This window comes from Triticum urartu, chromosome 2 (assembly GCF_003073215.2).
Source record: "Triticum urartu cultivar G1812 chromosome 2, Tu2.1, whole genome shotgun sequence".
Classification (NCBI taxonomy): domain Eukaryota; kingdom Viridiplantae; phylum Streptophyta; class Magnoliopsida; order Poales; family Poaceae; genus Triticum; species Triticum urartu.
The window spans coordinates 728,043,334-728,069,806 of NC_053023.1; the positions used below are offsets into that span (position 1 = coordinate 728,043,334).

The window sequence follows — 26,473 nt, forward strand, 5'->3', positions numbered from 1 at the left end:
TCTCGCTAAGCTTGGCGAAGCCCTGCCGAGATCACCGCTGTTTCCACCACCACGCCGTCATGCTGCTGGATCTCCATCAATCTCTCCTTCCCCCTTGCTGGATCAAGTTGGAGGAGACGTCTTCCCAACCGTATGTGTGTTGAACGCGGAGGTGCCGTCCGTTCGGCGCTAGGTCATCGGTGATTTGGATCACAACGAGTACGACTCCATCAACCCCGTTCTCTTGAACGCTTCCGCTCGTGATCTACAAGGGTATGTAGATGCACTCCCCTCTCCCTCGTTGCTAGATGACTCCATAGATTGATCTTGGTGATGCATAGAAAATTTTAAAATTATGCTACGTTCCCCAACAATTATAACGACAACTTAGAGGCTCATCAGAATGTTTGACAAGGGACTAGATAGCTCAAGAGTGGGATTTGCTCCTCGACGATGGAGAGATATTCTTAGGGCCCTCTCGGTGTGACGACATCCATCATCATCTGGCCAGACACAGGTGACTATGTCACGGGGACGCCGGAACACGACAACGAGAAAGAAGAACAAAACTAGTTACGAGGATCACAGTATAGTGAGCATGTGATGACTCAGGAGGATACCGATGCATCTCAGGTTTTGTGAAATATCATGAAGCAAAGGGAACATCACATGATAACCAAAGGTTACTCGAATATCATTCGTGTGCTCATAGGAGTCGATATGGACGTCCATAGTTCCGTTATCGGTCATTGAACGAATGGTCCGTTCATGTCTATGAGTTACCGAACCTACGGGTCACAAGCTTAAGGCAATCACGATCTGCTGAGTGTTAGTAGGACGGGAGTGATGAGAACATATTTATCAAATTGTTTCATTAATATTCGAAATAGTTTCGAGAGGATCCGAAAGCGTTTCGGGGTCACCGGAAGGGTTTCAAAAAATATCGGGTAAATACCGGGTATTGCCGATAAATAATATATAGGTGGAAAATGTTTCCGAGCTGTTAATTTATATATAAAAGGATCTGATGATTTTTAAAGTGCTTTTATATTTAATTAAATATCAACAGAACTTAAAATGCCTAGTGGTGGAAGGCAACTTGGGCCACCAAGATCCAAGTGGGGGTGGAGCCCCTTTTCCCACTTGGGAAGGGAAGAGAGGCCGAATTGGAGCGGGACTCCTCCTCTTGGCCGGCCAAGGTGGAGGGACTCTCCTCCCCTTGTGGCGCCCCTCCACTCCCCTCCAACCTATATATATTAGAGGACTTTTCACCCTTTGAACATATAAGTTTTGGAGCCTCCTATATATACTAGAGGATTTTCACCCTTTGAACATACAAGTTTTGGAGCCTCCTCTAGTTCTTTTAGTTCTAGTTGGTCCCAGTTGACTAATTAGAGCTAGGTATAGTTCCTCTAATACTTATAATTAGAAGCCGTGGTTCTAATCTCCTCCTCTAATTCTCCGGCAACGATTAGCTCTAGACGGCGAAGTGATGCTGGATCATGAAGGTTGTACGCTTGCAACCAAGTAGAGAGGTCGTGCTTTCGTTTTTCGGTTCGAGGGACTATTCGTGGGCGGTTCACAGGATCGTTTATCGACGGTTCGAGGGACTTCAAGTACAATCTATTCGACACGTTCTTCTTCAGTTGCAACTCGGTGACGGTAAAGATCGTGATCCCAACCTATTATGCATCTTCATATTAATCTTGGGTCTGCGTAGGCGCAACTTCTTTTGTTGTCTAATACGTTTACCAACATCCTCCTCCAACTCACCTGCGCCCTCTTAGCTTGTCCAATAAGCTAAAAGGGTGTGCCATCCCTACATGGGTCTTCAAGGCCCATTATCTCTCTACTAATAGGCCAATTGATATTTTCTTTAGCCCATTGACTCTAAATAAATTATGGGGACTCCTAGATCATTATCTAACTCCTCTATTATTTATGTTAGGTCCCCGAAAACAATTTCCGCCTATATTTCATTTCCGGGTACTACTCGAAACTCTTCCGGTAACCCTGAAACACTTTCGGTTTCTCTCAAAACTATTTCAAATATTCATGAAACTATTTCGTGAATATATTCTCATAACTCTTACTCCACCAACACTCAACAAATTGTGATTCCCTTAAACTTGTGACCCTGTAGGTTCGGTAAAACATAGACATGAACAAAAACTCCTTTCGTTCAATGACCAATAGTGGAACCATGGACATCCATATTGATCCCTATGAATACACGAATGACATTCGAGTGAATCTTTGATTATCATGTGCTACTCCCTTTGCTTCGCGATACTTCACAAAACCCGAGGTAAGATGTATCGGTATCCTGTTGAGTCATTCTCATGCTCACTATATCGGTCTCCTCGTTACCGATTTTATTCTTCTTTCTTGTTGACATTTTCCGGCATCCCTGTGACCTTGTCACCTGTGTTTGGCCAGATGATGATGGATGCTTTCACACCGAGAGGGCCCTAAGAATATATCTCCATCGTCAGAGGAGCAAGTCCCACTCTTGAGCTATCTAGCCCCTTGTCAAACTTTTCAATGAACATGTAACTTGTCGTTATGATCACTGTGTTACAAATGACGTTTGAGCAACCCCAAAGTCCATCGTCCGGTAAGAAGTGACTACGATACTCTCATGGTCTAAGAAACTAAAGCATATGTTAACTCTCCGTGTTATATTGATTGACTTGTGATGATTTGTATCTCAAAGTATAACGAAACAAGTTGGGTCAATTCAATATGATCGTTCTTCTAACGTCATATTCTCAATGTTGTTTTGGGACTATCGTAACAATTAACGATATCGTAAGATCCGGAAAACATGATGAACATATAACACTTTAGCTAGTCTTAAAGGCGAGACTAGGAATCAGATTTTACCATTTATCATTCCACACATGCTTATGAATTTTCCACTGAATCATATATTCCAGGATCATAATAGTTATAGCATAGAATATAAACTCTTAATTATAAACGTGAAAATAAATAATACAATATTATTGCCTCTAGGACATATTTTCAACATCATTTCCATACACATCTTCTACTGGCCATAATTTGCTCTTCTCGATTCCACAGTGCCATAGCAATGCCCAGATATAGGTTATGAATTCCCCTCCTGACTCGAGGCACTGCTTGTGCGCCTCTGCGTTCCAAGTGGGGGCAATGTGCACTAGTAACTCCGCCCATACCTCGGAGAGGATCTCCCAGCATTCTTCTTTACTCTCTTGATCAATCAGTTCCTTGCCCAGCTTTGCACCTAGTCGCACAACATCTTCCTTCAAGATGTCGTCACCATCTTGGATGGCCTTCTCTGCTACTTCCATCAGTTTGTCATATCTACTCTGCAATGAGTCACATTTTTTAAGAATATCATCACGAGCGCGTGTCACGGTTTCTTGTAAGACCATGTTGGGTACATAAAAGCTGTCAGGGATCAGGTCAGGCTTAGAAACTAGCAGATATGCACAGTACCGAGACAAGCTATTTGCAGTGACATACATTTCCTTGAGCTTATCGGGCAACTTCCCATTAACTTTCTTTTCTTTTGTCATCTCATCCACATCCACATCCACAAGATATGGTTTCGATGAGCAGCAACCCGTGAAGTACGATGAGAGGGAGCTCAGGAACCCATGTTTGCTTAAGTCGACGCCATGGTCTCTAGCAAATTTAATCTCACAGAGGCTGGTTGCAATGTGCCACACCAGAATTACGTGAGAGCATGTGGGCAGGTCGAAGCAGGCCCAATTGTACTGCTTCCTTTGGGACAGTGACCTGACGACCTTGGGCAGAAGAATACCACTCCTAATGGTGGGCTCCTCCTGATTTCTGTTGGTATTGTCGGGCTGATGTAGATTGTTAGAAGTGTTGAGCTTCTCTAGGCTTGCACGGAGCTTCTTCAGTATTGTCGGCTTGATACATTCTGGCACACTGATGGCGCTGCGGAGTTTTGCTCCATCACCCTTCTTTGGAACCATTCCTGTGCTTATTTGGTGCATCACATTCCAACATCTTGGAATGTCATCATATGACTCCAAAAAGACGTACTGGTCAATAAGTCCATGCCAGTGCTTACTAGTTATCCTTGATTTGAAAAAGGATGATATTGCGCCCTCCATACGTCTATCTCTGGTGTGCTCTTCCTTCCACTGTGCATAGCTGCAAACAAGGAGTAATCTTGTCCAGTCTGAGACCAAGTAGCTGACCATCTCCCAGATCTCTTTGAACAGCATAAAAAACATGAATACCCAGGTGATGATCATGTCAACATTCAACCCATGCACCACATGAGCCCGATCATCCTTCGGAGGCTTATAGACCTTACGGATGTCCACAGCAAGCCAGCAGACAACACCGAAGGTCACCACGGAGAGGAGCAGATTTGAAAATAGAGATAAGTAACCACTCCAGAAGACCATAGGGTAGTGGGTGTTGAAGTAGTCATTTACGAAGGAGAGTTGCAGCTCCATGACCCTGAAGGCGCGGTTGGTGTCTTGCTCCTCAATGATCTTGGTCTTAACCAGCTTCCGGTTGATGCAAAAGATTTCTTCTTGCAGTGTCACATCCTCGAGCCTGCACCGGAGCAGCCTGGACAAGGCGAAGGCCAAACAGAGATCCTTTGGGTCATTCCCCTCTTTGTTGTCTGGGTGTAATAGGTGCCTGCGACATCCCCAGATCTTGTCTAGGGTGACCAGTGATGAAAAACCACGCTCAGCTTGCTTGACGGACTGGGCAGTATGGATGTACAAGACATACCGAGGCTTCTTGAGTCTGATTCCCTGATTGGTTTCTCCTAGGACCAAGTATTTGTATCCTTCCATATTCTCTGGGTTGCAGTCCTCTGGTTTCCAGTTCCTAGTGTGAGGGCCAGCACGCATATACTCTGAAATGACCTCTGAACTTGTGCCATGCCAGATAGAACGGAGCGCCAGACCATGCTCACAGAATCTGTACCAGCTCCTCAGTATCTGCAGGGCCAAAAGCGACCAAAGTGGAACCGTGAACCTTGAGCCGCGCCACAAGATCAAGAAGGCCGATCCCAGAAGTTTCACCACGTTTCTCCACTCCATGTACCGTCGCCCATGGCGGTCATGAACACCATAGCCAGAGATGAAGTCGACATTGTAACGGAAACTAACAAGCACGAGGGCCCAGACCGGGAACAGGTGATTCTTGAACTTGGCTGTTTGCATGGCCCCCAACAGGTATAAGACAATAGAGTCAGAGATAGCATCCAGGATGCTAAACATGGTTTTCATGAATATGTTGCGGATGTGACGGCGAAAGACGTCTATGATGAACATCACAAGAAACAACACTGTGACCAGGACCACGAGAAACTCGATCCGAAACAGGACGAATGTCTCCTTATTCAGCATGATGAACAGGGATGACACAACATCGCGGATGTCCTGGATGCCCATCATTTTCCTAGCTCGCTTGTGTTCGTTCCTATTGGGAAACCGGAGCCTGCAAGGCCAATTCATAAAAGATATTCACAATCAAAGACCGTAAGAAAAGGGGCTTTGAACAAATGTAGTAGTAGAAAAAGTGGAGTGGTTTATCTTTCCCCCCTAGCTTTGCACACACAATCTAACGCTCAAATGAAGAGGTAACAGTTTTGGCCTGCACCAGCCATGGCACAGCCGCAATCTGATGTACCAGCCAAAGCTTGGGGATGTTGGTGTTTAGGTTTGCAGCAGGAGGTAAGGGTCACTGAACTGCCCTTCCTACCTGCGATGACCATCCTCCTCCACATTGACAAGGTCCCCAAATTTTACTCATCCAAAATTTGGTGAAGGTTTGGTTGCCCAAAATGAACTAAAGAGAACAAATGGACATAGACACACACAAAAAAAAAATTGCAACCATCCACACAAAGATCAAATGTTTGACCATGACAAAATAAATGGTAGACTTGATTTTTGCCAAAATTCAAACATAGCCCTAGGACCCCTTCTCAGCAATGCCTCGGGCCACTTGTGCTTCCTACCTCCTCGACACTACCATCTCGGCGAGTAGGATTTCAACTTCAATCGATTTTTACTTTTCAGATTGTATTCCTTCATGCCTACGATTTAGCCATGGAAACAATTTAAGATTTGAGTGAATAAACTGAAGTTCATGTTTCTTCAGTTGTGATCCACCACTGAGAGTTCAGCGAGTTAGGTGATTTTTTATTTTACTTTTTGTGATGGGTGATTTATGTGTTGACTACAGTGTATGGAATTGATGATTCTTTTTAGAAAAAAATTCCACATGTGACCCTACATATGTACTCCAGAAGACAAAAGTAGAGACTTGAGATATGCTTATATCTCTTCTAGGAAGTTGATGGCGAGCTAGTGGGGCCTCAGAGCACGACTGAATTTCACCAAATCGGACATGCTAAGGTCACCAAGCTGGCCGACATATCCTTATCGAAGCAACCTTGAGGTGATCTCCTTGGCAAGAGCGCCCCCTAAAATGCTGAGAATATGAGCCAGACAGCCAGCTCATGCGCCGTAATGAGGTAGGTAGGCCTGATGCTTAATTAGCACACCTTCAAGAGAATGAGAAAGCCACCGGCGGAGATGAGCCTACCCTTCCACATGGTGAGTCAACCGCCAATCTTTTCTGGTAGAGGCTAGAAGTCGACCTCATGGAACTGAGCGGCATTCCAAGATATTTGCATGGAAGAGAGGTGATGACAGCGTGCAAGGCTCCGAGATGTGCCCAAGATCGACATGCTGACAACTGATTCCAATGACCGAGCTCTTCCCCACTGGTGTCGCCTAACCTTTCCAGCAACGCCCTGACATTGAGGAAGACAACCACTTGGTTGGCATACAGAGAGACCAATAGGCGATCCTTGCGACCGCACAAAGGCCCTTCATGGTCGAAGAAGCGGTGACGGTGCTAGCTAGATGGCAACAATAAAGAGGAAGGGGTCCCCGTGCTTGAGACCTCGCCGTTGAGGCAGCTCAAAAGGAAGCCAGCATGAGCAGCATTGCAATCCAACCACACCAGCGGCTACGAGAACTGCGCGCATTGCTCGCGTTAAACCTTGGCATTTTTTAATGGTTAATGCTGACTTGACGGTACTCACTGGTGTTTTCCGGCCCAGGAATTATTAGGATGATATGGCAAGAGTTAGGAATTAAACAGAGCGTATGCATATGCTCAAGCGGTTCGCGTTGTGGAGGAAGTTGTTTAAACGCCAGAAGCACATGAGATGTTGGTGATTTCTCCTCAAGCCACCTTGAAGGATTGTTGCCCGGCATAGATCTTGGATGGCCAATTTGATATCCTGACGCAAGAAGGCCGTCTCTAAGTCATGGAGATCAAGACGAGGCAATCCGAGACGAGAGCGTCCCAGGCTGAAGACACCACTATAGCTTAGCTCACAGAAGAAAGATAAAAACACCACTAGCTAGGTGAACCAGGTTATTGAAGTGATCGCTTGATGGATAGCTGTTGGATCTGCGAGTTTTGAGTCAATCTCGATCATCGACCTTTGTTACGACTTACAACTGAAACTAAAATTGTGCAAGTTTCTCAAGGCATAGAGCCAGCTGAAAACGAAGACCACAAAATGTAGCTAGCAATCATGCAAGGCACACAACACACGCAAGAGTATAATATATATGCATCAATGTAACTACGTACTGACTAGTAGGGTAAATGGCGAGCAGTTTGTACCTGGGCTCAGTAGCCACCAGCTGGTCCTAACCGGGCGATGTCGATCCGGAGGCAGGGAACGTCCGTCCACCCTACAAAAATTATTAAGTCATGTGGTTCATGCGGAACCAAGGAGCCTTGTTACATTTTCCATTATGGAATGTCACTGATCTGGAGAAGAGAGTCGTTCTCAAAAGTACACAGCCGCCTCACACGCAAGTAATAATTAAAGAGAAAATGAAAAAGAAACGAACAGCACCTCACCCCTGGGACCGGATTATAAAGACAAGAAAGAGAACCCTTTGAAAAGTTGTGCGATTTGCTTTCGCTGCTAACGAGACAAACCAGATTGAATTCATAGTCGAGATAGATCTGCCATTGCCCTGCTGCTGCTGCTTTTTTCTTGGTTTCCTGTGTACGCTAGAGAAAGCAAAAGGCATGTGTTTGCTTTGCTTTATCGTCGTAATGATAAATTGCTTTATCATTGTAGGAAGTGTTGTCTTGGTAGAATTAACTAATTATTCTCCGTCGATTTTACAGATATGTTCATATGTATCTGTTTCTTTTGGTAATGTATGTTCTCGAAATTCAGAAAACTATGAAATCTTGCACAGATCTCTTTTGCTGAGTAAGATTAGTTGGCTCGCGAGTTTTTGAAACAAGTCCTCTTAAGAGCTCCTCTTAAATATGCAAGCAAGAAAGTGTACGTGTTTGTTCCTTGGGACCACATATTCATAAGGTACCTAGGAAAAAACTTGTTGCCAGTTGAATTTTTGGGCCGTTAGATCTCCATCCAACACATAGGATTGTGTCACTGTTCATCTTCTTTCTCCACGTGCCGCCCTACGGGCGGTAGTGTGCGCCGCCCACCCTCCCTTCACCGTTGTTCTGGTCACCGCTACAGCCATCCCTGTAAGCCCTCCTATCTGCAGCCCCCCCCCCCCCCCCCCCCCCCCCCCCCCCCCCCCCCCCCCCCCCCCCCCCCCCCCCCCCCCCCCCCCCCCACCCCGCGCGGACCCACATTCGTCAAGTTTCGGACTCACTCCCGTCGGCTCCCTCTCGGCCTAGCCATGGCTCCTCACGTCGTCCCAGCCTTCGGCCTCACGCAAAGTGGAAAAAGTGACTGCCGCGCAATATTTTTTCAGGTGCTTACCAAACCTGTTATTCCTTCCATTAGCCCTCCCAGAAACCCCAATACGTGCACAAGTGGAACTCACCTCTCCCCTCCCGGAAAGAACACACACACACAGAGAGAGAGAGAGAGATATGATGGCGACAGACGTAGCTGCAGCTTCAATCATGTCCACCATGAAAATGCTGTTCAAGATGGACAGCGTCACTCATGTGGCCAGCGTGGAGTTGTGGGTGTTGATGACAACGCTGCTGCTGGTGGTGAGGTTCATGCTGGACTGCTTTGGGCCGTGGTACGAAGACAGGGCCATGGCGACCAGCATTCAGGTGATAGAGATGCTCAACTACTCCATGGTGCACTACACCATGGGGCTGATGCAGCTCTCCGCAAAGAAGGTGAATGACTACTTTCAGGTCTGGGCGGTGCTGCTGGTGACCCTGCAGTACAGCGTCAAGGCTGGACGCCTGTACCAGAGATCCAAGCAGATCCCACTGCTCGACCTCATGTCATCCTTCTGGGCAGCCAACCTCATCTGGATGCAGACCTTCTTCCTCCTCAGGGTCCCTCTCTGGCTGATATGGGCCCTCAATGCGATTCGCATCATCTCCTACTTTGCCTCGTCCGATAGGGCTGAAACCACCAACCAAGAGAACACGAGGCTGGTTAGCGACTACATGCGATACGAGCACACCCTCGGTTCCTCGCACTCGTACAAGTACTTGGTCTCTGGGGAAGACCTGGCGCTTCGTGATGCTCGACGACAAGACAGGAGGAGTGGACAATACAGGATTCGGTTGGATCCAGATAATAAGAAGCTTGTCACCATAGAGAAGATATGGAATATTGATGCTGGCAACAGCCGGTTGCTCGGCGGCACCAAAGACAATGGCAACCGACTCAAGGATGTCTGCCTCTCATTCGCCATGTACAAGCTGCTGCGCCGTCGGTTCTATAATCTCCCGATACATGAGGCTAGCCAAGAGAAGACGAGGCGGCTTGTCTTCGACTACATCCTGCAGGAGAACACCAACAGCTATGAGAGGGCATTCCGTGTCACCAAGGTGGAACTGTCCTTCCTCCAAGACTTGTTCTATAGCAAGCATGCTGCCATGTTTGCCAACGGATTTCCGGTCTGGAGTATGCTCTTGTCTCTCTCTCTGGTTGCGGCTACCGGATACCTTGCGTATCCTGTTCATTGTATACCAGAGAGGATGGATGCGGCCGACAAAAATATCATCACTCACGGGGTCATTGTCACTCGTGTCATGGTCTTCCTTATCATTGCCAAGGAGCTGTTGGAGATCTATTTATATGTATTCTCGCAATGGACCAAGGTTCTGATGATCTGCATGTACGTCAAACATCGGTGCTTGCGGAATCCAGTGGTGGAGGCAGCAATGAGAATGATGTTCTGGTTCATGAGGGGCAAGTGGGATCAAAGGATCTTCCAGTATAACCTTCTGATTTCTGATTCGCATACTCAGAGGAAATTTCCCCGGAGCATCAAGTTGGAGTCAGAAGTAATGACGGCAATATTTGAGTCGTTCAAGGGCCTGCAGCAGCATCCAGAAAGATTGGGAACCTACTTCTTAAATGCCTTCGGTTCAAAGGCACCCGTTATGCAGCAGCTAACATGGGCAATTGAGCTGGAGGCTGATACCCACAGGATACTGGTCTGGCACATCGCGACATGCTTCTGCGAGATGCATTTCTGTGATGAAGTGAAAAAACTAAAGGTTTGTAAGCTTCAAAACAGGATCTTGGCCAAGAAATCCACAACTCCAGAACATGTGTGGCCACATTACTTAACTGCTGTCACCTTATCAAACTATTGTGCATACCTGCTTACCAAAGGATTGGTGCCAGACAACGGCATTGTTGTTACAAATATCTTGGACATCGTACGCAAGGAAACCTTCCGTGCTACTTACTGCTCATTCTCCCAGTCAATGCAAGATGTTTACAAAGAACTTGTGGAGATTGCCGCCTTGGAAGAGTCTGAGGTGATTAGTGGAGAGGTTGAAGCCCCTGAAAGTCGGGAAGATAACAATGGAATTAACAGTTCCACAACAAATGACCAGGTGCCCAATAGGGAAGATACTATCAAGGGTGATGATGACATCCATAATTCGATAACCCAAATGGGTGCAAAGCTTGGGAAGCAGTTGATAGAGACCTACGAAGCAGACACCGTAGGCATATGGAGGGATCTAGCAGTGTTCTGGACAGGCTTCCTCCTTCACTTGGCAGCCTCAACCAGAGCAGCCAAGCACAAGACACGGCTTGTTGGGAAGGTGGAGCTCATAACACACCTGTGGGCTTTGCTGTCACATGCTGGGTTTCTTGGAAATACCAGGCATGGGCAAACACTCCTCGACCCAGAAGACCTTAGTGATGTCGACCCGCTCAGATGATGAATTTGATGAGCTCAATCCTGTCGATTTCACAGGCACCAGGCTCGGTGGTCTACAGGCTGTCCTGACGATTTGGCTATTGTTTTCCTGCAAATGGCAGCAGCAATTTCAGATATATTTTTTCCCTTTAGTACACCATGCCCGACAATTTAATTGTATCGTTCTATTTTCAGTTTGTGAAAGTTGTAGTGCATCCTTGCACCATGCACATGTTTTTTGTCAATCTGGCTGCCGCTGTGTTTTCGACATTAGCTTCCAATGTAATTGCACGGTTATTTAAAGTGTATCGTTCGAGATTTGGATCTCAAGATCGTCAAATCTATTGTGTTAGTTCATGAGGTTCCTAAGAAACTTTTTAAACATACTGAATCCCAAGCAATGAGCGACACATATATATAGAGGGTTCAGTTTAACTATAAGTTACAGACATGACATGGAACCTAAGCATTGTGTGGGTTCAGTTGTATCTGATCATGGGCATTGGACACACTGAATTGACGGGGAGCATGACCGCAAAACTGACACGCCTAGAAAAAAATTCACCATTATCGATGGATCTGCTGCTGCTGCTGCTGAATATCCTGCAGTTAGAGAAGTACGATTGAGAGTAGGGAGCACAAAATCCACCCAAACCTGGGAGCTATCCGAGGAGATCAGGGCGGTGGAGATTTCTACTCTCCGGGATCCGGCGGGCCTCCCCGTAGTAGCCTGCTCGGGAGACCTCTGTCGTGCCCGCCCCCCTGAATCCCTCGTCTTCTCCAAGCTCCCCCGCGCCTCCACCAACGGCTAACTGGGGTTCCCAATGCGGGATGGGGCCGCCACAAGCTCGGTCGGCGTATCGCACATCCCTCCTCCTCCCTCGCATCCCGTGGAGCTCGCGGCCGCCGCCGTCCTCCTCTTTCCTCTCTTCTCCACTGCCTCTGTCTTCTCGGAGGCCCGAGCTCAAAATCCTAACGGGGCGTGGGCCGCTGTCGGCTGGCCCACCCCAGCTTTTTTCCTCCCCCATTGCAACTGGGCTGGCCCGTTTGTCCGCTTTCTTTCTGATCGCTCTAGTCTGGGTCAGTGGACGTACAGGTTTTTTTCATTTTCGTTTTCTTCTATGTTTTCTTCGGTTTTATCTGTTTCTTCATCAGTTTTTTTCACTTTTCGGGATTTCTTTAATTTTTTCATCGGTTTTCTTTGTTTCTTTCATGGTTTTCACAGATTTTACTTTTCTCTCTTTTTCTTTCCTTCTCTGTTTTTATTGGGTTTTTTTGCTTTTCTTTTTTTCTTCATTTATCTCTTTCTTTGTTTGTTTCTTTCTCGCCTTACTCTGTTTCCATTCTTTTGCATTGATTTCCTTCAGTTTCTGTTTTCATTTTGTGGTGTCTAAGTTTTTTTGGTTTTATTGGGTTTCTTCAGTTTTCTTAGTTTCTTTGTCGATTTTCATTAGTTTCTTTTTTATCAACACATGTCAACTTTTTTTTCAATACACATAATATTTTCTGTATACATCGGAAACGTATTTGTTTACACATGTTTAACACTTTGAAATACATTGTTAACATTTTTAAACTTATATTTTTTATGTCTACTTTTTTCCATACACATTGTTCAGTTTTGGTATATATATCTAATCCATGTTCAACAATTTTGAAATACATTATTAACATTTTTTAGTACATGGTCAACATTTTTTAATGGAAACAATCATTTTTTCACACACAATGTACATTTTTATTATACGTCAGGAAAATTTTTATATACATGCTTAACATTTTACAAAAACAGAATCCTTTTCTAAAATATAGGTTTTTTGTTGTCTACTATCTCCGTAAAGAAAATAAGAGCATTTAGATCACAAGTTAGGTGATCTAAACACTCTTATATTTCTTAACAGAATGAGTAATTTTATTTAATATATGTTGTCCATTTTTTCACATATCCCAGGAAGATTTTATACACGTTAAACATTTTATAAATACATGATTAACATGTTTTTCATACACATTGTATTTTTTTTGTACATTTGTTTTTCGTATATATGACAAACAATTTTCCTATACAGATTTAATATTTTTTAAATGGGTGATTAACATGTTCAAATACAAAACTTGTCCCGAATACAAATCACACATGAATTAAATAAAATGAGTGCAAAAATGGAATGTGTTACTGCCCAGCCATTTGCCAATGGTGCTCAATGAGATCCTTCTGAAGCTGAAAGTGGGTATTTGCATTTTCAATCTCCCGGTAGGTCTGAAGAAATATTCTAATGCGGTTAGGGTCTCTAACTGGTTTGACATGGCTACCCACATTGTCGTAGACGAACTCCAAGTTCATGCCTCTCTCATTTTCAAGAATCATATTATGAAGAATAACACAACATGTCATGATGTTTTTTAAGGATCGCTTGTCCCAAAAACGAGCAGGACCACGAACAATGGCAAACCTAGATTGCAAAACCCCAGATGCTCTTTCAATATGTTTTCGGGCTGCCTCTTGCACCCTAGCAAATTCACATTGTTTCTTAGTTTTGGGGTCTTTGATGCTCTTGACAAATATGCATCAAGAAGGGTAGATATCATCTGTAAGATAGTACCCCCTTTGTGTATTAATGCACATTGATAGTGTAGTTGCAAGTAGGAGCATCACCACTAGCAAGTCTAGCAAACAAATAAGACCGTTGCAACACATTTATATCATTGAGAGTACCCGGTATTGTTGGGGAACGTAGTAATTTCAAAATTTTCCTACGCACACGCAAGATCATGGTGATGCATAGCAACGAGAGGGGAGAGTGTTGTCTACGTACCAACGCAGACCGACTGCGGAAGCGATCACACAACGTAGAGGAAGTAGTCGTACGTCTTCTTCCCGATCCGACCGATCCAAGCACCGTTACTCCGGCACCTCCGAGTTCTTAGCACACGTATAGCTCGATGACGATCCCCGGGCTCCGATCCAGCAAAGCGTCGGGGAAGAGTTCCATCAGCACGACGGCGTGGTAACGATCTTGATGTTCTACCGACGCAGGGCTTCGCCTAAGCACTACAACGATATGATCGAGGTGGAATATGGTGGCAGGGGGCACCGCACACGGCTAAGGAACGATCTCAAGGATCAACTTGTGTGTCTAGAGGTGCCCCCTGCACCTGTATATAAAGGAGCAAGGGGGAAGAGGTGCGGCCAGCCTTGGGGCGCGCCAGGAGGAGTCCTACTCCTACCGGGAGTAGGACTCCCCCCCCCCCAATCCTAGTTGGAATAGGAATCCTCAAGTGGGGAGAGAGAGAAGGGGGGCCGGCCACCTCTCCTAGTCCTAATAGGACTAGGGGAGGGGGGAGGCGCGCAGCCCTCCTTGGGCTTCCCTTTCACCTTTCCACTAAAGCCCACTAAGGCCCATATGGCTCCCGGGGGGTTCCGGTAACCTCCCGGTACTCCGGTAAAATCCCGATTTCACCCGGAACACTTCCGATATCCAAACATAGGCTTCCAATATATCAATCTTTATGTCTCGACCATTTCAAGACTCCTAGACATGTCCGTGATCACATCCGGGACTCCGAACAACCTTCGGTACATCAAAATGCATAAACTCATAATAACTGTCATCGTAACGTTAAGCGTGCGGACCCTACGGTTCGAGAATAATGTAGACATGACCGAGACACGTCTCCGGTCAATAACCAATAACGGGACCTGGATGCCCATATTGGCTCCTACATATTCTACGAAGATCTTTATTGGTCGGACCGTATAACAACATACGTTGTTCCCTTTGTCATCGGTATGTTACTTGCCCGAGATTCGATCGTCGGTATCCAATACCTAGTTCAATCTCGTTACCGGCAAGTCTCTTTACTCGTTCTGTAATACATCATCTCACAACTAACATATTAGTTGCACTGCTTGCAAGGCTTATGTGATGTGCATTACCGAGAGGGCCCAGAGATACCTCTCCGACAATCGGAGTGTCAAATCCTAATCTCGAAATACGCCAACCCAACATCTACCTTTGAAGACACCTGTAGTACTCCTTTATAATCACCCAGTTACGTTGTGACGTTTGGTAGCACCCAAAGTGTTCCTCCGGCAAACGGGAGTTGCATAATCTCATAGTCATAGGAACATGTATAAGTCATGAAGAAAAGCAATAGCAACATACTAAACGATCAGGTGCTAAGCTAATGGAATGGGTCATGTCAATCAGATCATTCAACTAATGATGTGACCTCGTTAATCAAATGACAACTCTTTGTCTATGGTTAGGAAACATAACTATCTTTGATTAACGAGCTAGTCAAGTAGAGGCATACTAGTGACATTCTGTTTGTCTATGTATTCACACATGTATTATGTTTCCGGTTAATACAATTCTAGCATGAATAATAAACACTTATCATGATATAAGGAAATATATAATAACTTTATTATTGCCTCTAGGGCATATTTCCTTCAGTCTCCCACTTGCACTAGAGTCAATAATCTAGATTACATCGTAATGATTCTAACACCCATGGAGCCTTGGTGCTGATCATGTTTTTCTCGTGGAAGAGGCTTAGTCAACGGGTCTGCAACATTCAAATCCGTATGTATCTTGCAAATCTCTATGTCTCCCACCTGGACTAGATCCCGGATGGAATTGAAGCGTCTCTTGATGTGTTTGGTCCTCTTGTGAAATCTGGATTCCTTTGCCAAGGCAATTGCACCAGTATTGTCACAAAAGATTTTCATTGGACCCGATGCACTAGGTATGACACCTAGATCGGATATGAACTCCTTCATCCAGACTCCTTCGTTTGCTGCTTCCGAAGCAGCTATGTACTCCGCTTCACATGTAGATCCCGCTACGATGCTTTGTTTAGAACTGCACCAACTGACAGCTCCACCATTTAATGTAAACACGTGTCCGTTTTGCGATTTAGAATCGTCCGGATCAGTGTCAAAGCTTGCATCAACGTAACCTTTTACGGTGAGCTCTTTGTCACCTCCATATACGAGAAACATATCCTTAGTCCTTTTCAGGTATTTCAGGATGTTCTTGACCGCTGTCCAGTGATCCACTCCTGGATTACTTTGGTACCTCCCTGCTAAACTTATAGCAAGGCACACATCAGGTCTGGTACACAACATTGCATACATGATAGAGCCTATGGCTGAAGCATAGGGAACATCTTTCATTTTCTCTCTATCTTCTGCAGTGGTCGGGCTTTGAGTCCTACTCAATCTCACACCTTGTAACACAGGCAAGAACCCTTTCTTTGCTTGATCCATTTTGAACTTCTTCAAAATCTTGTCAAGGTATGTGCTTTGTGAAAGTCCAATTAAGCGTCTTGATCTATCTCTATAGATTTTTATGCCTAATATGTAAGCAGCTTCACCGAGGTCTTTCATTGAAAAACTCTTATTCAAGTATCCCTTTATGCCATCCAGAAATTCTATGTCATTTCCAATCAGCAATATGTCGTCCACATATAATATCAGAAATGCTATAGAGCTCCCACTCACTTTCTTGTAAATACAGGCTTCTCCGAAAGTCTGTATAAAACCAAATGCTTTGATCACACTATCAAAGCGTTTATTCCAACTCCGAGAGGCTTGCACCAGTCCATAAATGGATCGCTGGAGCTTGCACACTTTGTTAGCTCCCTTTGGATCGACAAAACCTTCCGGTTGCATCATATACAACTCTTCTTCCAGAAATCCATTCAGGAATGCAGTTTTGACATCCATCTACCAAATTTCATAATCATAAAATGCGGCAATTGCTAACATGATTCGGACAGACTTAAGCATCGCTACGGGCGAGAAAGTCTCATCATAGTCAACCCCTTGAACTTGTCGAAAACCTTTTGCGACAAGTCGAGCTTTGTAGACAGTAACATTACCATCAGCGTCAGTCTTCTTCTTGAAGATCCATTTATTCTCAATTGCTTGCCGATCATCTGGCAAGTCAACCAAAGTCCATACTTTGTTCTCATACATGGATCCCATCTCAAATTTCATGGCTTCAAGCCACTTTGCGGAATCTGGGCTCACCATCGCTTCTTCATAGTTCGTAGGTTCATCATGATCTAGTAGCATGATTTCCAGAACAGGATTACCGTACCACTCTGGCGCGGATCTTACTCTGGTTGATCTACGAGGTTCAGTAGTATCTTGATCTGAAGTTTCATGATCATCATCATTAGCTTCCTCACTTATTGGTGTAGGTGTTGCAGAAACAGTTTTCTGTGATGTACTACTTTCCAATAAGGGATCAGGTACAGTTACCTCGCCAAATTCTTCTTTCCTCCCACTCACTTCTTTCGAGAGAAACTCCTTCTCTAGAAAGGATCCATTCTTAGCAACGAATGTCTTGCCTTCGGATTTGTGATAGAAGGTGTACCCAACAGTCTCCTTTGGGTATCCTATGAAGACACATTTCTCCGATTTGGGTTCGAGCTTATCAGGTTGAAGCTTTTTCACATAAGCATCGCAGCCCCAAACTTTAAGAAACGACAACTTTGGTTTCTTGCCAAACCATAGTTCATAAGGCGTCGTCTCAACGGATTTTGATGGTGCTCTATTTAACGTGAATGCGGCCGTCTCTAAAGCATAACCCCAAAATGATAGCGGTAAATCAGTAAGAGACATCATAGATCGCACCATATCCAGTAAAGTACGATTACGACGTTCGGACACACCATTATGCTGTGGTGTTCCGGGTGGCGTGAGTTGCGAAACTATTCCACAATTTTTCAAATGTACACCAAACTCGTAACTCAAATATTCTCCTCCACGATCAGATCATAGAAACTTTATTTTCTTGTTACGATGATTTTCAACTTCACTCTGAAATTCTTTGAACTTTTCAAATGTTTCAGACTTGTGTTTCATTAAGTAGATATACCCATATCTGCTTAAATCATCTCTGAAGGTGAGAAAATAACGATATCCGCCACGAGCCTCAATATTCATCGGACCACATACATCGGTATGTATGATTTCCAACAAATCTGTTGCTCTCTCCATAGTTCCGAAGAACGGTGTTTTAGTCATCTTGCCCATGAGGCACGGTTCGCAAGTACCAAGTGATTCATAATCAAGTGGTTCCAAAAGTCCATCAGTATGGAGTTTCTTCATGCGCTTTACACCGATATGACCTAAACGGCAGTGCCACAAATAAGTTGCACTATCATTATCAACTCTGCATCTTTTGGCTTCAACATTATGAATATGTGTGTTACTACTATCGAGATTCATCAAAAATAGACCACTCTTCAAAGGTGCATGACCATAAAAGATATTACTCATATAAATAGAACAACCATTATTCTCTGATTTAAATGAATAACCGTCTCGCATTAAACAAGATCCAGATATAATGTTCATGCTCAACGCTGGCACCAAATAACAATTATTTAGGTCTAATATTAATCCCGAAGGTAGATGTAGAGGTAGCGTGCCGACCGCGATCACATCGACTTTGGAACCGTTTCCCATGCGCATCGTCACCTCGTCCTTTGCCAGTGCCCGCTTATTCCGTAGTCCCTGTTTCGAGTTGCAAATATTAGCAACAGAACCAGTATCAAATACCCAGGTGCTACTGCGAGCTCTAGTAAGGTACACATCAATAACATGTATATCACATATACCTTTGTTCACCTTGCCATCCTTCTTATCCGCCAAATACTTGGGGCAGTTCCGCTTCCAGTGACCAGTCTGCTTGCAGTAGAAGCACTCAGTTTCAGGCTTAGGTCCAGACTTGGGTTTCTTCTTCTGAGCAGCAACTTGCTTGCCGTTCTTCTTGAAGTTCCCCTTCTTCTTCCCTTTGCCCTTTTTCTTGAAACTAGTGGTCTTGTTCACCATCAACACTTGATGCTCCTTTTTGATTTCTACCTCCGCAGCTTTCAGCATCGCGAAGAGCTCGGGAATAGTCTTGTTCATCCCTTGCATATTATAGTTCATCACGAAGCTCTTGTAGCTTGGTGGCAGTGATTGGAGAATTCTGTCAATGACGCAATCATCCGGAAGATTAACTCCCAATTGAATCAAGTGATTATTATACCCAGACATTTTGAGTATATGCTCACTGACAGAACCGTTCTCTTCCATCTTGCAGCTATAGAACTTATTGGAGACTTCATATCTCTCAATCCGGGCATTTGCTTGAAATATTAACTTCAACTCCTGGAACATCTCATATGCTCCATGACGTTCAAAGCGTCGTTGAAGTCCCAATTCTAAGCCGTAAAGCATGGCACACTGAACTATCGAGTAGTCATCAGCTTTGCTCTGCCAGACGTTCATAACATCTGGTGTTGCTCCAGCAGTAGGCCTGGCACCCAGCGGTGCTTCCAGGACGTAATTCTTCTGAGCAGCAATGAGGATAATCCTCAAGTTATGGACCCAGTCCGTGTAATTGCTACCATCATCTTTCAACTTTGCTTTCTCAAGGAACGCATTAAAATTCAACGGAACAACAGCACGAGCCATCTATCTACAATCAACATAAACAAGCAAGATACTATCAGGTACTAAGTTCATGATAAGTTTAAGTTCAGTTAATCAAATTACTTAAGAACTCCCACTTAGATAGACATCCCTCTAATCCTCTAAGTGATCACGTGATCCAAATCAACTAAACCATAACCGATCATCACGTGAGATGGAGTAGTTTTCAATGGTGAACATCGTTATGTTGATCATATCTACTATATGATTCACGCTCGACCTTTCGGTCTCCGTGTTCCGAGGCCATATCTGCATATGCTAGGCTCATCAAGTTTAACCTGAGTATTCTGCGCGTGCAAAACTGGCTTGCACCCGTTGTAGATGGACGTAGAGCTTATCACACCCGATCATCACGTGGTGTCTGGGCACGACAAACTTTGGCAATGGTGCATACTCAGGGAGAACACTTCTTGATAATTTAGTGAGAGATCATCTTATAATGCTACCGTCAATCAAAGCAAGATAAGATGCATAAAAGGATAAACATCACATGCGATCAATATAAGTGATATGATATGGCCATCATCATCTTGTGCTTGTGATCTCCATCTCCGAAGCACCGTCATGATCACCATTGTCACCAGCGCGACACCTTGATCTCCATTGCAGCATCGTTGTCGTCTCGCCAATCTTATGCTTCCACGACTATCACTACCGCTTAGTAATAAAGTAAAGCATTACATCGCGATTGCATTGCATACAATAAAGCGACAACCATATGGCTCCTGCCAGTTGCCGATAACTCGGTTACAAAACATGATCATCTCATACAATAAAATTCAGCATCATGTCTTGACCATATCACATCACAACATGCCCTGCAAAAACAAGTTAGACGTCCTCTACTTTGTTGTTGCAAGTTTTACGTGGCTGCTACGGGCTTAAGCAAGAACCAATCTCACCTACGCATCAAAACCACAACGATAGTTTGTCAAATAGACTCCGTTTTAACCTTCTCAAGGACCGGGCGTAGCCACACTCGGTTCAACTAAAGTTGGAGAGACAGTCGCCCGCAAACCATCTATGTGCAAAGCACGTTGAGGGAACCGGTCTCGCGTAAGCGTACGCGTAATGTTGGTCCGGATCGTCTCGTCCAACAATACCGCCGAACCAAAGTATGACATGCTGGTAGGCAGTATGACTTATATCGCCCACAACTCACTTGTGTTCTACTCGTGCATATAACATCAAACCATAAAACCTGGCTCTGATACCACTGTTGGGGAACGTAGTAATTTCAAAATTTTCCTACGCACACGCAAGATCATGGTGATGCATAGCAACGAGAGGGGAGAGTGTTGTCTACGTACCAACGCAGACCGACTGCGGAAGCGATCACACAACGTAGAGGAAGTAGTCGTACGTCTTCTTCCCGATCCGACCGATCCAAGCACCGTTACTCCGGCACCTCCGAGTTCTTAGCACACGTATAGCTCGATGACGATCCCCGGGCTCCGATCCAGCAAAGCGTCGGGGAAGAGTTCCATCAGCACGACGGCGTGGTGAAGATCTTGATGTTCTACCAACGCAGGGCTTCGCCTAAGCACTACAACGATATGATCAAGGTGGAATATGGTGGCAGGGGGCACCGCACACGGCTAAGGAACGATCTCAAGGATCAACTTGTGTGTCTAGAGGTGCCCCCTGCACCTGTATATAAAGGAGCAAGGGGGAAGAGGTGCGGCCAGCCTTGGGGCACGCCAGGAGGAGTCCTACTCCTACCTGGAGTAGGACTCCCCCCCAATCCTAGTTGGAATAGGAATCCTCAAGTGGGGAGAGAGAGAAGGGGGGCCGGCCACCTCTCCTAGTCCTAATAGGACTAGGGGAGGGGGGAGGCGTGCAGCCCTCCTTGGGCTTCCCTTTCACCTTTCCACTAAAGCCCACTAAGGCCCATATGGCTCCCGGGGGGTTCCGGTAACCTCCCGGTACTCCGGTAAAATCCCGATTTCACCCGGAACACTTCCGATATCCAAACATAGGCTTCCAATATATCAATCTTTATGTCTCGACCATTTCGAGACTCCTCGTCATGTCCGTGATCACATCCGGGACTCCGAACAACCTTCGGTACATCAAAATGCATAAACTCATAATAACTGTCATCGTAACGTTAAGCGTGCGGACCGTACGGTTCGAGAACAATGTAGACATGACCGAGACACGTCTCCGGTCAATAACCAATAGCGGGACCTGGATGCCCATATTGGCTCCTACATATTCTACGAAGATCTTTATCGGTCAGACCGTATAACAACATACGTTGTTCCCTTTGTCATCGGTATGTTACTTGCCTGAGATTCGATCGTCGGTATCCAATACCTAGTTCAATCTCGTTACCGGCAAGTCTCTTTACTCGTTCTGTAATACATCATCTCACAACTAACATATTAGTTGCAGTGCTTGCAAGGCTTATGTGATGTGCATTACCGAGAGGGCCCAGAGATACCTCTCCGACAATCGGAGTGACAAATCCTAATCTCGAAATACGCCAACCCAACATCTACCTTTGAAGACACCTGTAGTACTCCTTTATAATCACCCAGTTACGTTGTGACGTTTGGTAGCACCCAAAGTGTTCCTCCGGCAAACAGGAGTTGCATAATCTCATAGTCATAGGAACATGTATAAGTCATGAAGAAAAGCAATAGCAACATACTAAACGATCGGGTGCTAAGCTAATGGAATGGGTCATGTCAATCAGATCATTCAACTAATGATGTGACCTCGTTAATCAAATGACAACTCTTTGTCTATGGTTAGGAAACATAACAATCTTTGATTAACGAGCTAGTCAAGTAGAGGCATACTAGTGACATTCTGTTTGTCTATGTATTCACACATGTATTATGTTTCCGGTTAATACAATTCTAGCATGAATAATAAACACTTATCATGATACAAGGAAATATATAATAACTTTATTATTGCCTCTAGGGCATATTTCCTTCAGGTATACCAAAAAAGCAATGCCAAATCCATAAATCCTCAGATGCTACGGCCTCTAGCACAATTGTTGCATCACGAGACTTGCCACAATACATTCCCTACCATGCCTTTGGGCAGTTTTTCCAAGTCCAATGCATACAATCAATGCTTCCTAGCATGCCAGGCCAACCTCTTCTCTCGCTTGATGCCATCAACTTTTTTGTGTCTTCCTTGTTGGGTGCCCGAAGATATTCAGGACAAAATACACGGATGATCACTTTGGCAAACCTACACACTAACTCAATTGTAGTATCTTCACCAATGCGAAGGTACTCATCGGCATAGTCAGCCGGAATGCCGTATGCACCTACCAGCATAGCTGTCGAGATTTTTTGATGTGCATTAAATCCCTTCAAGCCCGCGATATTTCTTCTTTGAGTAAAATACCGACAATTGGCCTCGCAAGCTTGCACTACTTTTACAAAGAGGGATCGGCGCATTCGGTACCTTCTCCGGAAGAGGCGCGGCGGATATGTTGGATTGTCCGCGAAGTAGTCTTGCATCAACGTCTCGTTCCCGAGATGGCGATTTCGAGGAATGCAAAGACGGCCGATGGTCGATCCTCGCAGTTTCTTTCGGTTCTCATCTTCGTGCTCCTTCACGGCGAGGGGGCTGCGAATGTTCTCATCACTCGTTTTGCTTTGACTGGTTAGAGAACATGACTCTGCTTCTTCCGCTCTACTAGTTAGGGGTTGTGTTCATTCCAGCCGACGCCAACGTGGAGAAGATGGGTTGCTTCACTGCCCATTAATTAGTTGAGCTACTATCGCTTGAAGTCATAGAACTTGCGTCGCATATTCAGTTTGGTGCTAGAATTTCGAAAATATGGTTTTGTGGTCATTTAACTCGACTCAAGCATGCAAATACGGTCACAGTACGCATATCGGGCGTGTGGCCCTGCCTGTCAGGGAGTGATGGTGCTAGACGTGATGTATTTTTACAGAAAACACCCTCATATTTTGTATTCACGGAAAAAGTCAACCACAATGACCCTTTTTTGCACAAAACCCCCTCACATCATTTTTGCAGAAAAACCCTAGTACTGCACATATATGTGTGAAAATTAACAACAACAAAAAGATCTGTTTGGACTTGAACCCGCAACCAACTGTTCTGACAGGGGACGCCATAGTCACTCCACCTTTCATGTCTTAATGTGTAATATCGATAACAACCAGATATGTATTTGAAGGGGACGCATGTTAAGCATTCAACGCACGTACCTAACTTGTTTGTGTCATGCATAGCTAGATAGGCATCCAGGAGGCGAAAATTGCTTTTAGAAGCCGAGCTCCATGAAGCTCTCCATTTGCAAAGTTTAAAATTTTTATTTTTACGTTTTAAAAAATTCTAACAAAAATAAAGATGTACATGAAGGCATAATGTACATGTGTGTAATTTTTTTGGACGAAATACATTGAAATGAGGGCCGTGCAAGATTGGCTGCTTGAGTTGTGTCCATGAAAATACCTAATTCAGTTGTAGCTATTGGCTACCCTTAAACTTTCAACAATTCGGCAATGGGCTCAGTTGATTTTGCAAGCTGTTAGAACATGCTAGATTAGCATGAATATTGGAAAACCATAATATCTAAAGAGTGTCATATAAATTTTCATTATATCATTTCTGGCTGAACATATTTTGGACTCTAGTCTAAAAGGAAAATGAATTGGCACCTGCCTACTGTCGTAGTTTTTAGAAAAAATATCATCTCTGGTGGAGTGGAGATGAGATCCAGAGGAGCTACGTCCACTCCAATGTTGAAATATGGGGTGAGCTTTAGGCCCGTCTAACAATTTCAAAAAAATAAAATATTTAAGGGTCCATGTGGGTTAAATGGCACTAGATGTAGTGGAAGTTTAGTACACCCTGTTAGTGGAGAAGGAGTAGGACCTCTTTATAAGAGATTCTCTTTCAAATGCTATTGAAGGTTGAGAGTAGAAGAGGCCCTCGCGCACTCCTCCGCCGCCGCCCACCTGTGATGAGGCACCACGTCGCGGGTTGCGGGAATGAGCCGAGCCGAGCTCACATCTATGCACTTATTTTTGCCGGTCAGGAACGGAGAGTCATTGACAGGCGGACCACGATCTGAGACGTCGGATCGTGGGCTGTTACCGACTCGGACGTGTGCTCAGCCCATGTCTCCCTACACGGCTGCGCTTATATATGTGTGAGGCGTCTCCCAACCCTAGCCGTCACGCGAAACAGATCGCATCTCTGCCTCCACGCCCACTGTCGTTCCTTTGCTGCTGCTGCCACCAGCGACTCCATCACGTCCGCTACGTACACGGTCGACGAGCGAGCAGGTCTCCGAAACCCAGCCTCTCTGGATCCTGTACGAGAGAGGGGCGATTAGATTTTTGGGAAGCGACTGCTCGCCTCTGTTCGTCTACGTCCATTTCGCCCTCGTCATCACCATGTCCACCGACACTGAACGTGCCGCCGCCGAGAAGATCGAAGCCGACAAGAAGGCTGTCGAGGACGCTGCTGCTGCATCCGCCGCCGTCGCGGCTTCTGCCTGGCCGACTGGATATAACTCGTTTATCCCGTTTCTAATGATTTCTGTTTTAGCCATGCTAACGTTATACGTAGATGTGTCTGCTATTAGCATAGTACTATATGCTTGCATGATCGAATATCAGTATGTGTTTACTTCTCTCAATGCCATGCTAGTAATCTTTTCATGGATTAATTTAATCGAAAAATTGCATATTTACTCAACATCCAAGTCAGCATTCGTGTAGATTTTTCTGGGGTAAATTCTTATGGGCTACTGCTTTGTTTTCCTTCCTAATTCTCTGCGTAGATTGTAAACTTATGTTTTATAGTTGTTGCAAAGGCCAGGAGCTGGGAAAATCTTTTTGCCAGTATCATCTTGAATCGGTGACTATGAACAATCAATTTTTCAAAAGATGGATCAAGACAAAACTCTTTCAATCAATTACTTCAAGGGACAAATTAAAGAACGAAGGTATAATTTTGGGATATATCCTACACTATATGCCCAAGTCTCCCAGTCTAACAATCATGTATGTACAAGTATTTTGTACTGCAAAACAGAGCATACCGTCTACCACAGCATGCCTAACGATTTCTTTAGATCGATGGATCTATTTATCCTAGGGGAAACACTGCGCTTGCTCAATCAGTTCCCGGCCTCGTTCGTGCCGCCGCTGGGGCCGGACGGCGTCACGGGGCCCCTCGGCAGCATGGCGAGCAGAAGCGGCGCGTACTTGTTGACGATCACCTGGTCCTTGAGCACCTCGCTAGGCATGTCGACGGCTGGCGGGAGCGGCCTCGCGGCCGAGGCTTCTCGGAGGCTGACGACCAGGAGAAGCAGCACGAGGCATGTGGCCACACGGCTGCTTCGGGCGCTGGAGGAAGAAGCCATGAGTTGTTTCGTGAGCGGCGACGGGGAGATGATCGATGGAGGGAACTTGGCAGTGAGCAATGAGAGAGATCTTTCTTGAAGAAGAAAGGGAGATGGTCTGCCTTTTGTGTTTATCTGTGTTGGGTGTGGAGCTGCTCATATATAGCGATGGGCGGTGTCGAGTGTTGGGTGGAAGGGGTCAAACGGTGAGGTGGAAGGGAAGGGGTTGCGAATCTTCTCATCAGTCCTCGTGTGTTGACTTGTTTCAAGAACAGAGGATGACTCTGCTTCTTCCGCTCTACTAGTCTAGTCAGGGGCTGCGTTCATTCGAGCCGACACCAACGTGGAAATGATGGTTGTTCCACAGTGGGATCCATTTATAAACTTGTACTGCAAGTAGCTGGTGTTATTTTTTGATGAAAGCAACTCATCAGGCCCACTAATTAG

At 45.1% G+C, this 26,473-nt stretch overlaps 3 protein-coding genes across 3 annotated transcripts; 1 reads left to right on the forward strand and 2 right to left on the reverse strand.

Annotated features, from left to right (window-relative positions):
- Window positions 1–2,901: 2,901 nt before the first annotated feature.
- On the reverse strand, window positions 2,902–8,497 carry LOC125534422. The gene is made up of 2 exons (XM_048697656.1): window positions 7,672–8,497; window positions 2,902–5,460 (listed from the first exon to the last, which is right to left on the reverse strand). The coding sequence occupies exon 2, from the start codon at window positions 5,415–5,417 to the stop codon at window positions 2,994–2,996; it is 2,424 nt and encodes an 807-aa protein (XP_048553613.1). The 5' UTR covers window positions 5,418–5,460; window positions 7,672–8,497; the 3' UTR covers window positions 2,902–2,993.
- A 201-nt stretch (window positions 8,498–8,698) lies between these two features.
- Window positions 8,699–11,280, forward strand: LOC125534423. The gene has a single exon (XM_048697657.1). It carries the CDS (start codon window positions 8,917–8,919, stop codon window positions 11,194–11,196), a length of 2,280 nt encoding a protein of 759 aa, XP_048553614.1. The 5' UTR covers window positions 8,699–8,916; the 3' UTR covers window positions 11,197–11,280.
- Window positions 11,281–25,533: 14,253 nt separating this feature from the next.
- Window positions 25,534–26,164, reverse strand: LOC125534424. The gene has a single exon (XM_048697658.1). It carries the CDS (start codon window positions 26,045–26,047, stop codon window positions 25,802–25,804), a length of 246 nt encoding a protein of 81 aa, XP_048553615.1. The 5' UTR covers window positions 26,048–26,164; the 3' UTR covers window positions 25,534–25,801.
- Window positions 26,165–26,473: the final 309 nt, after the last annotated feature.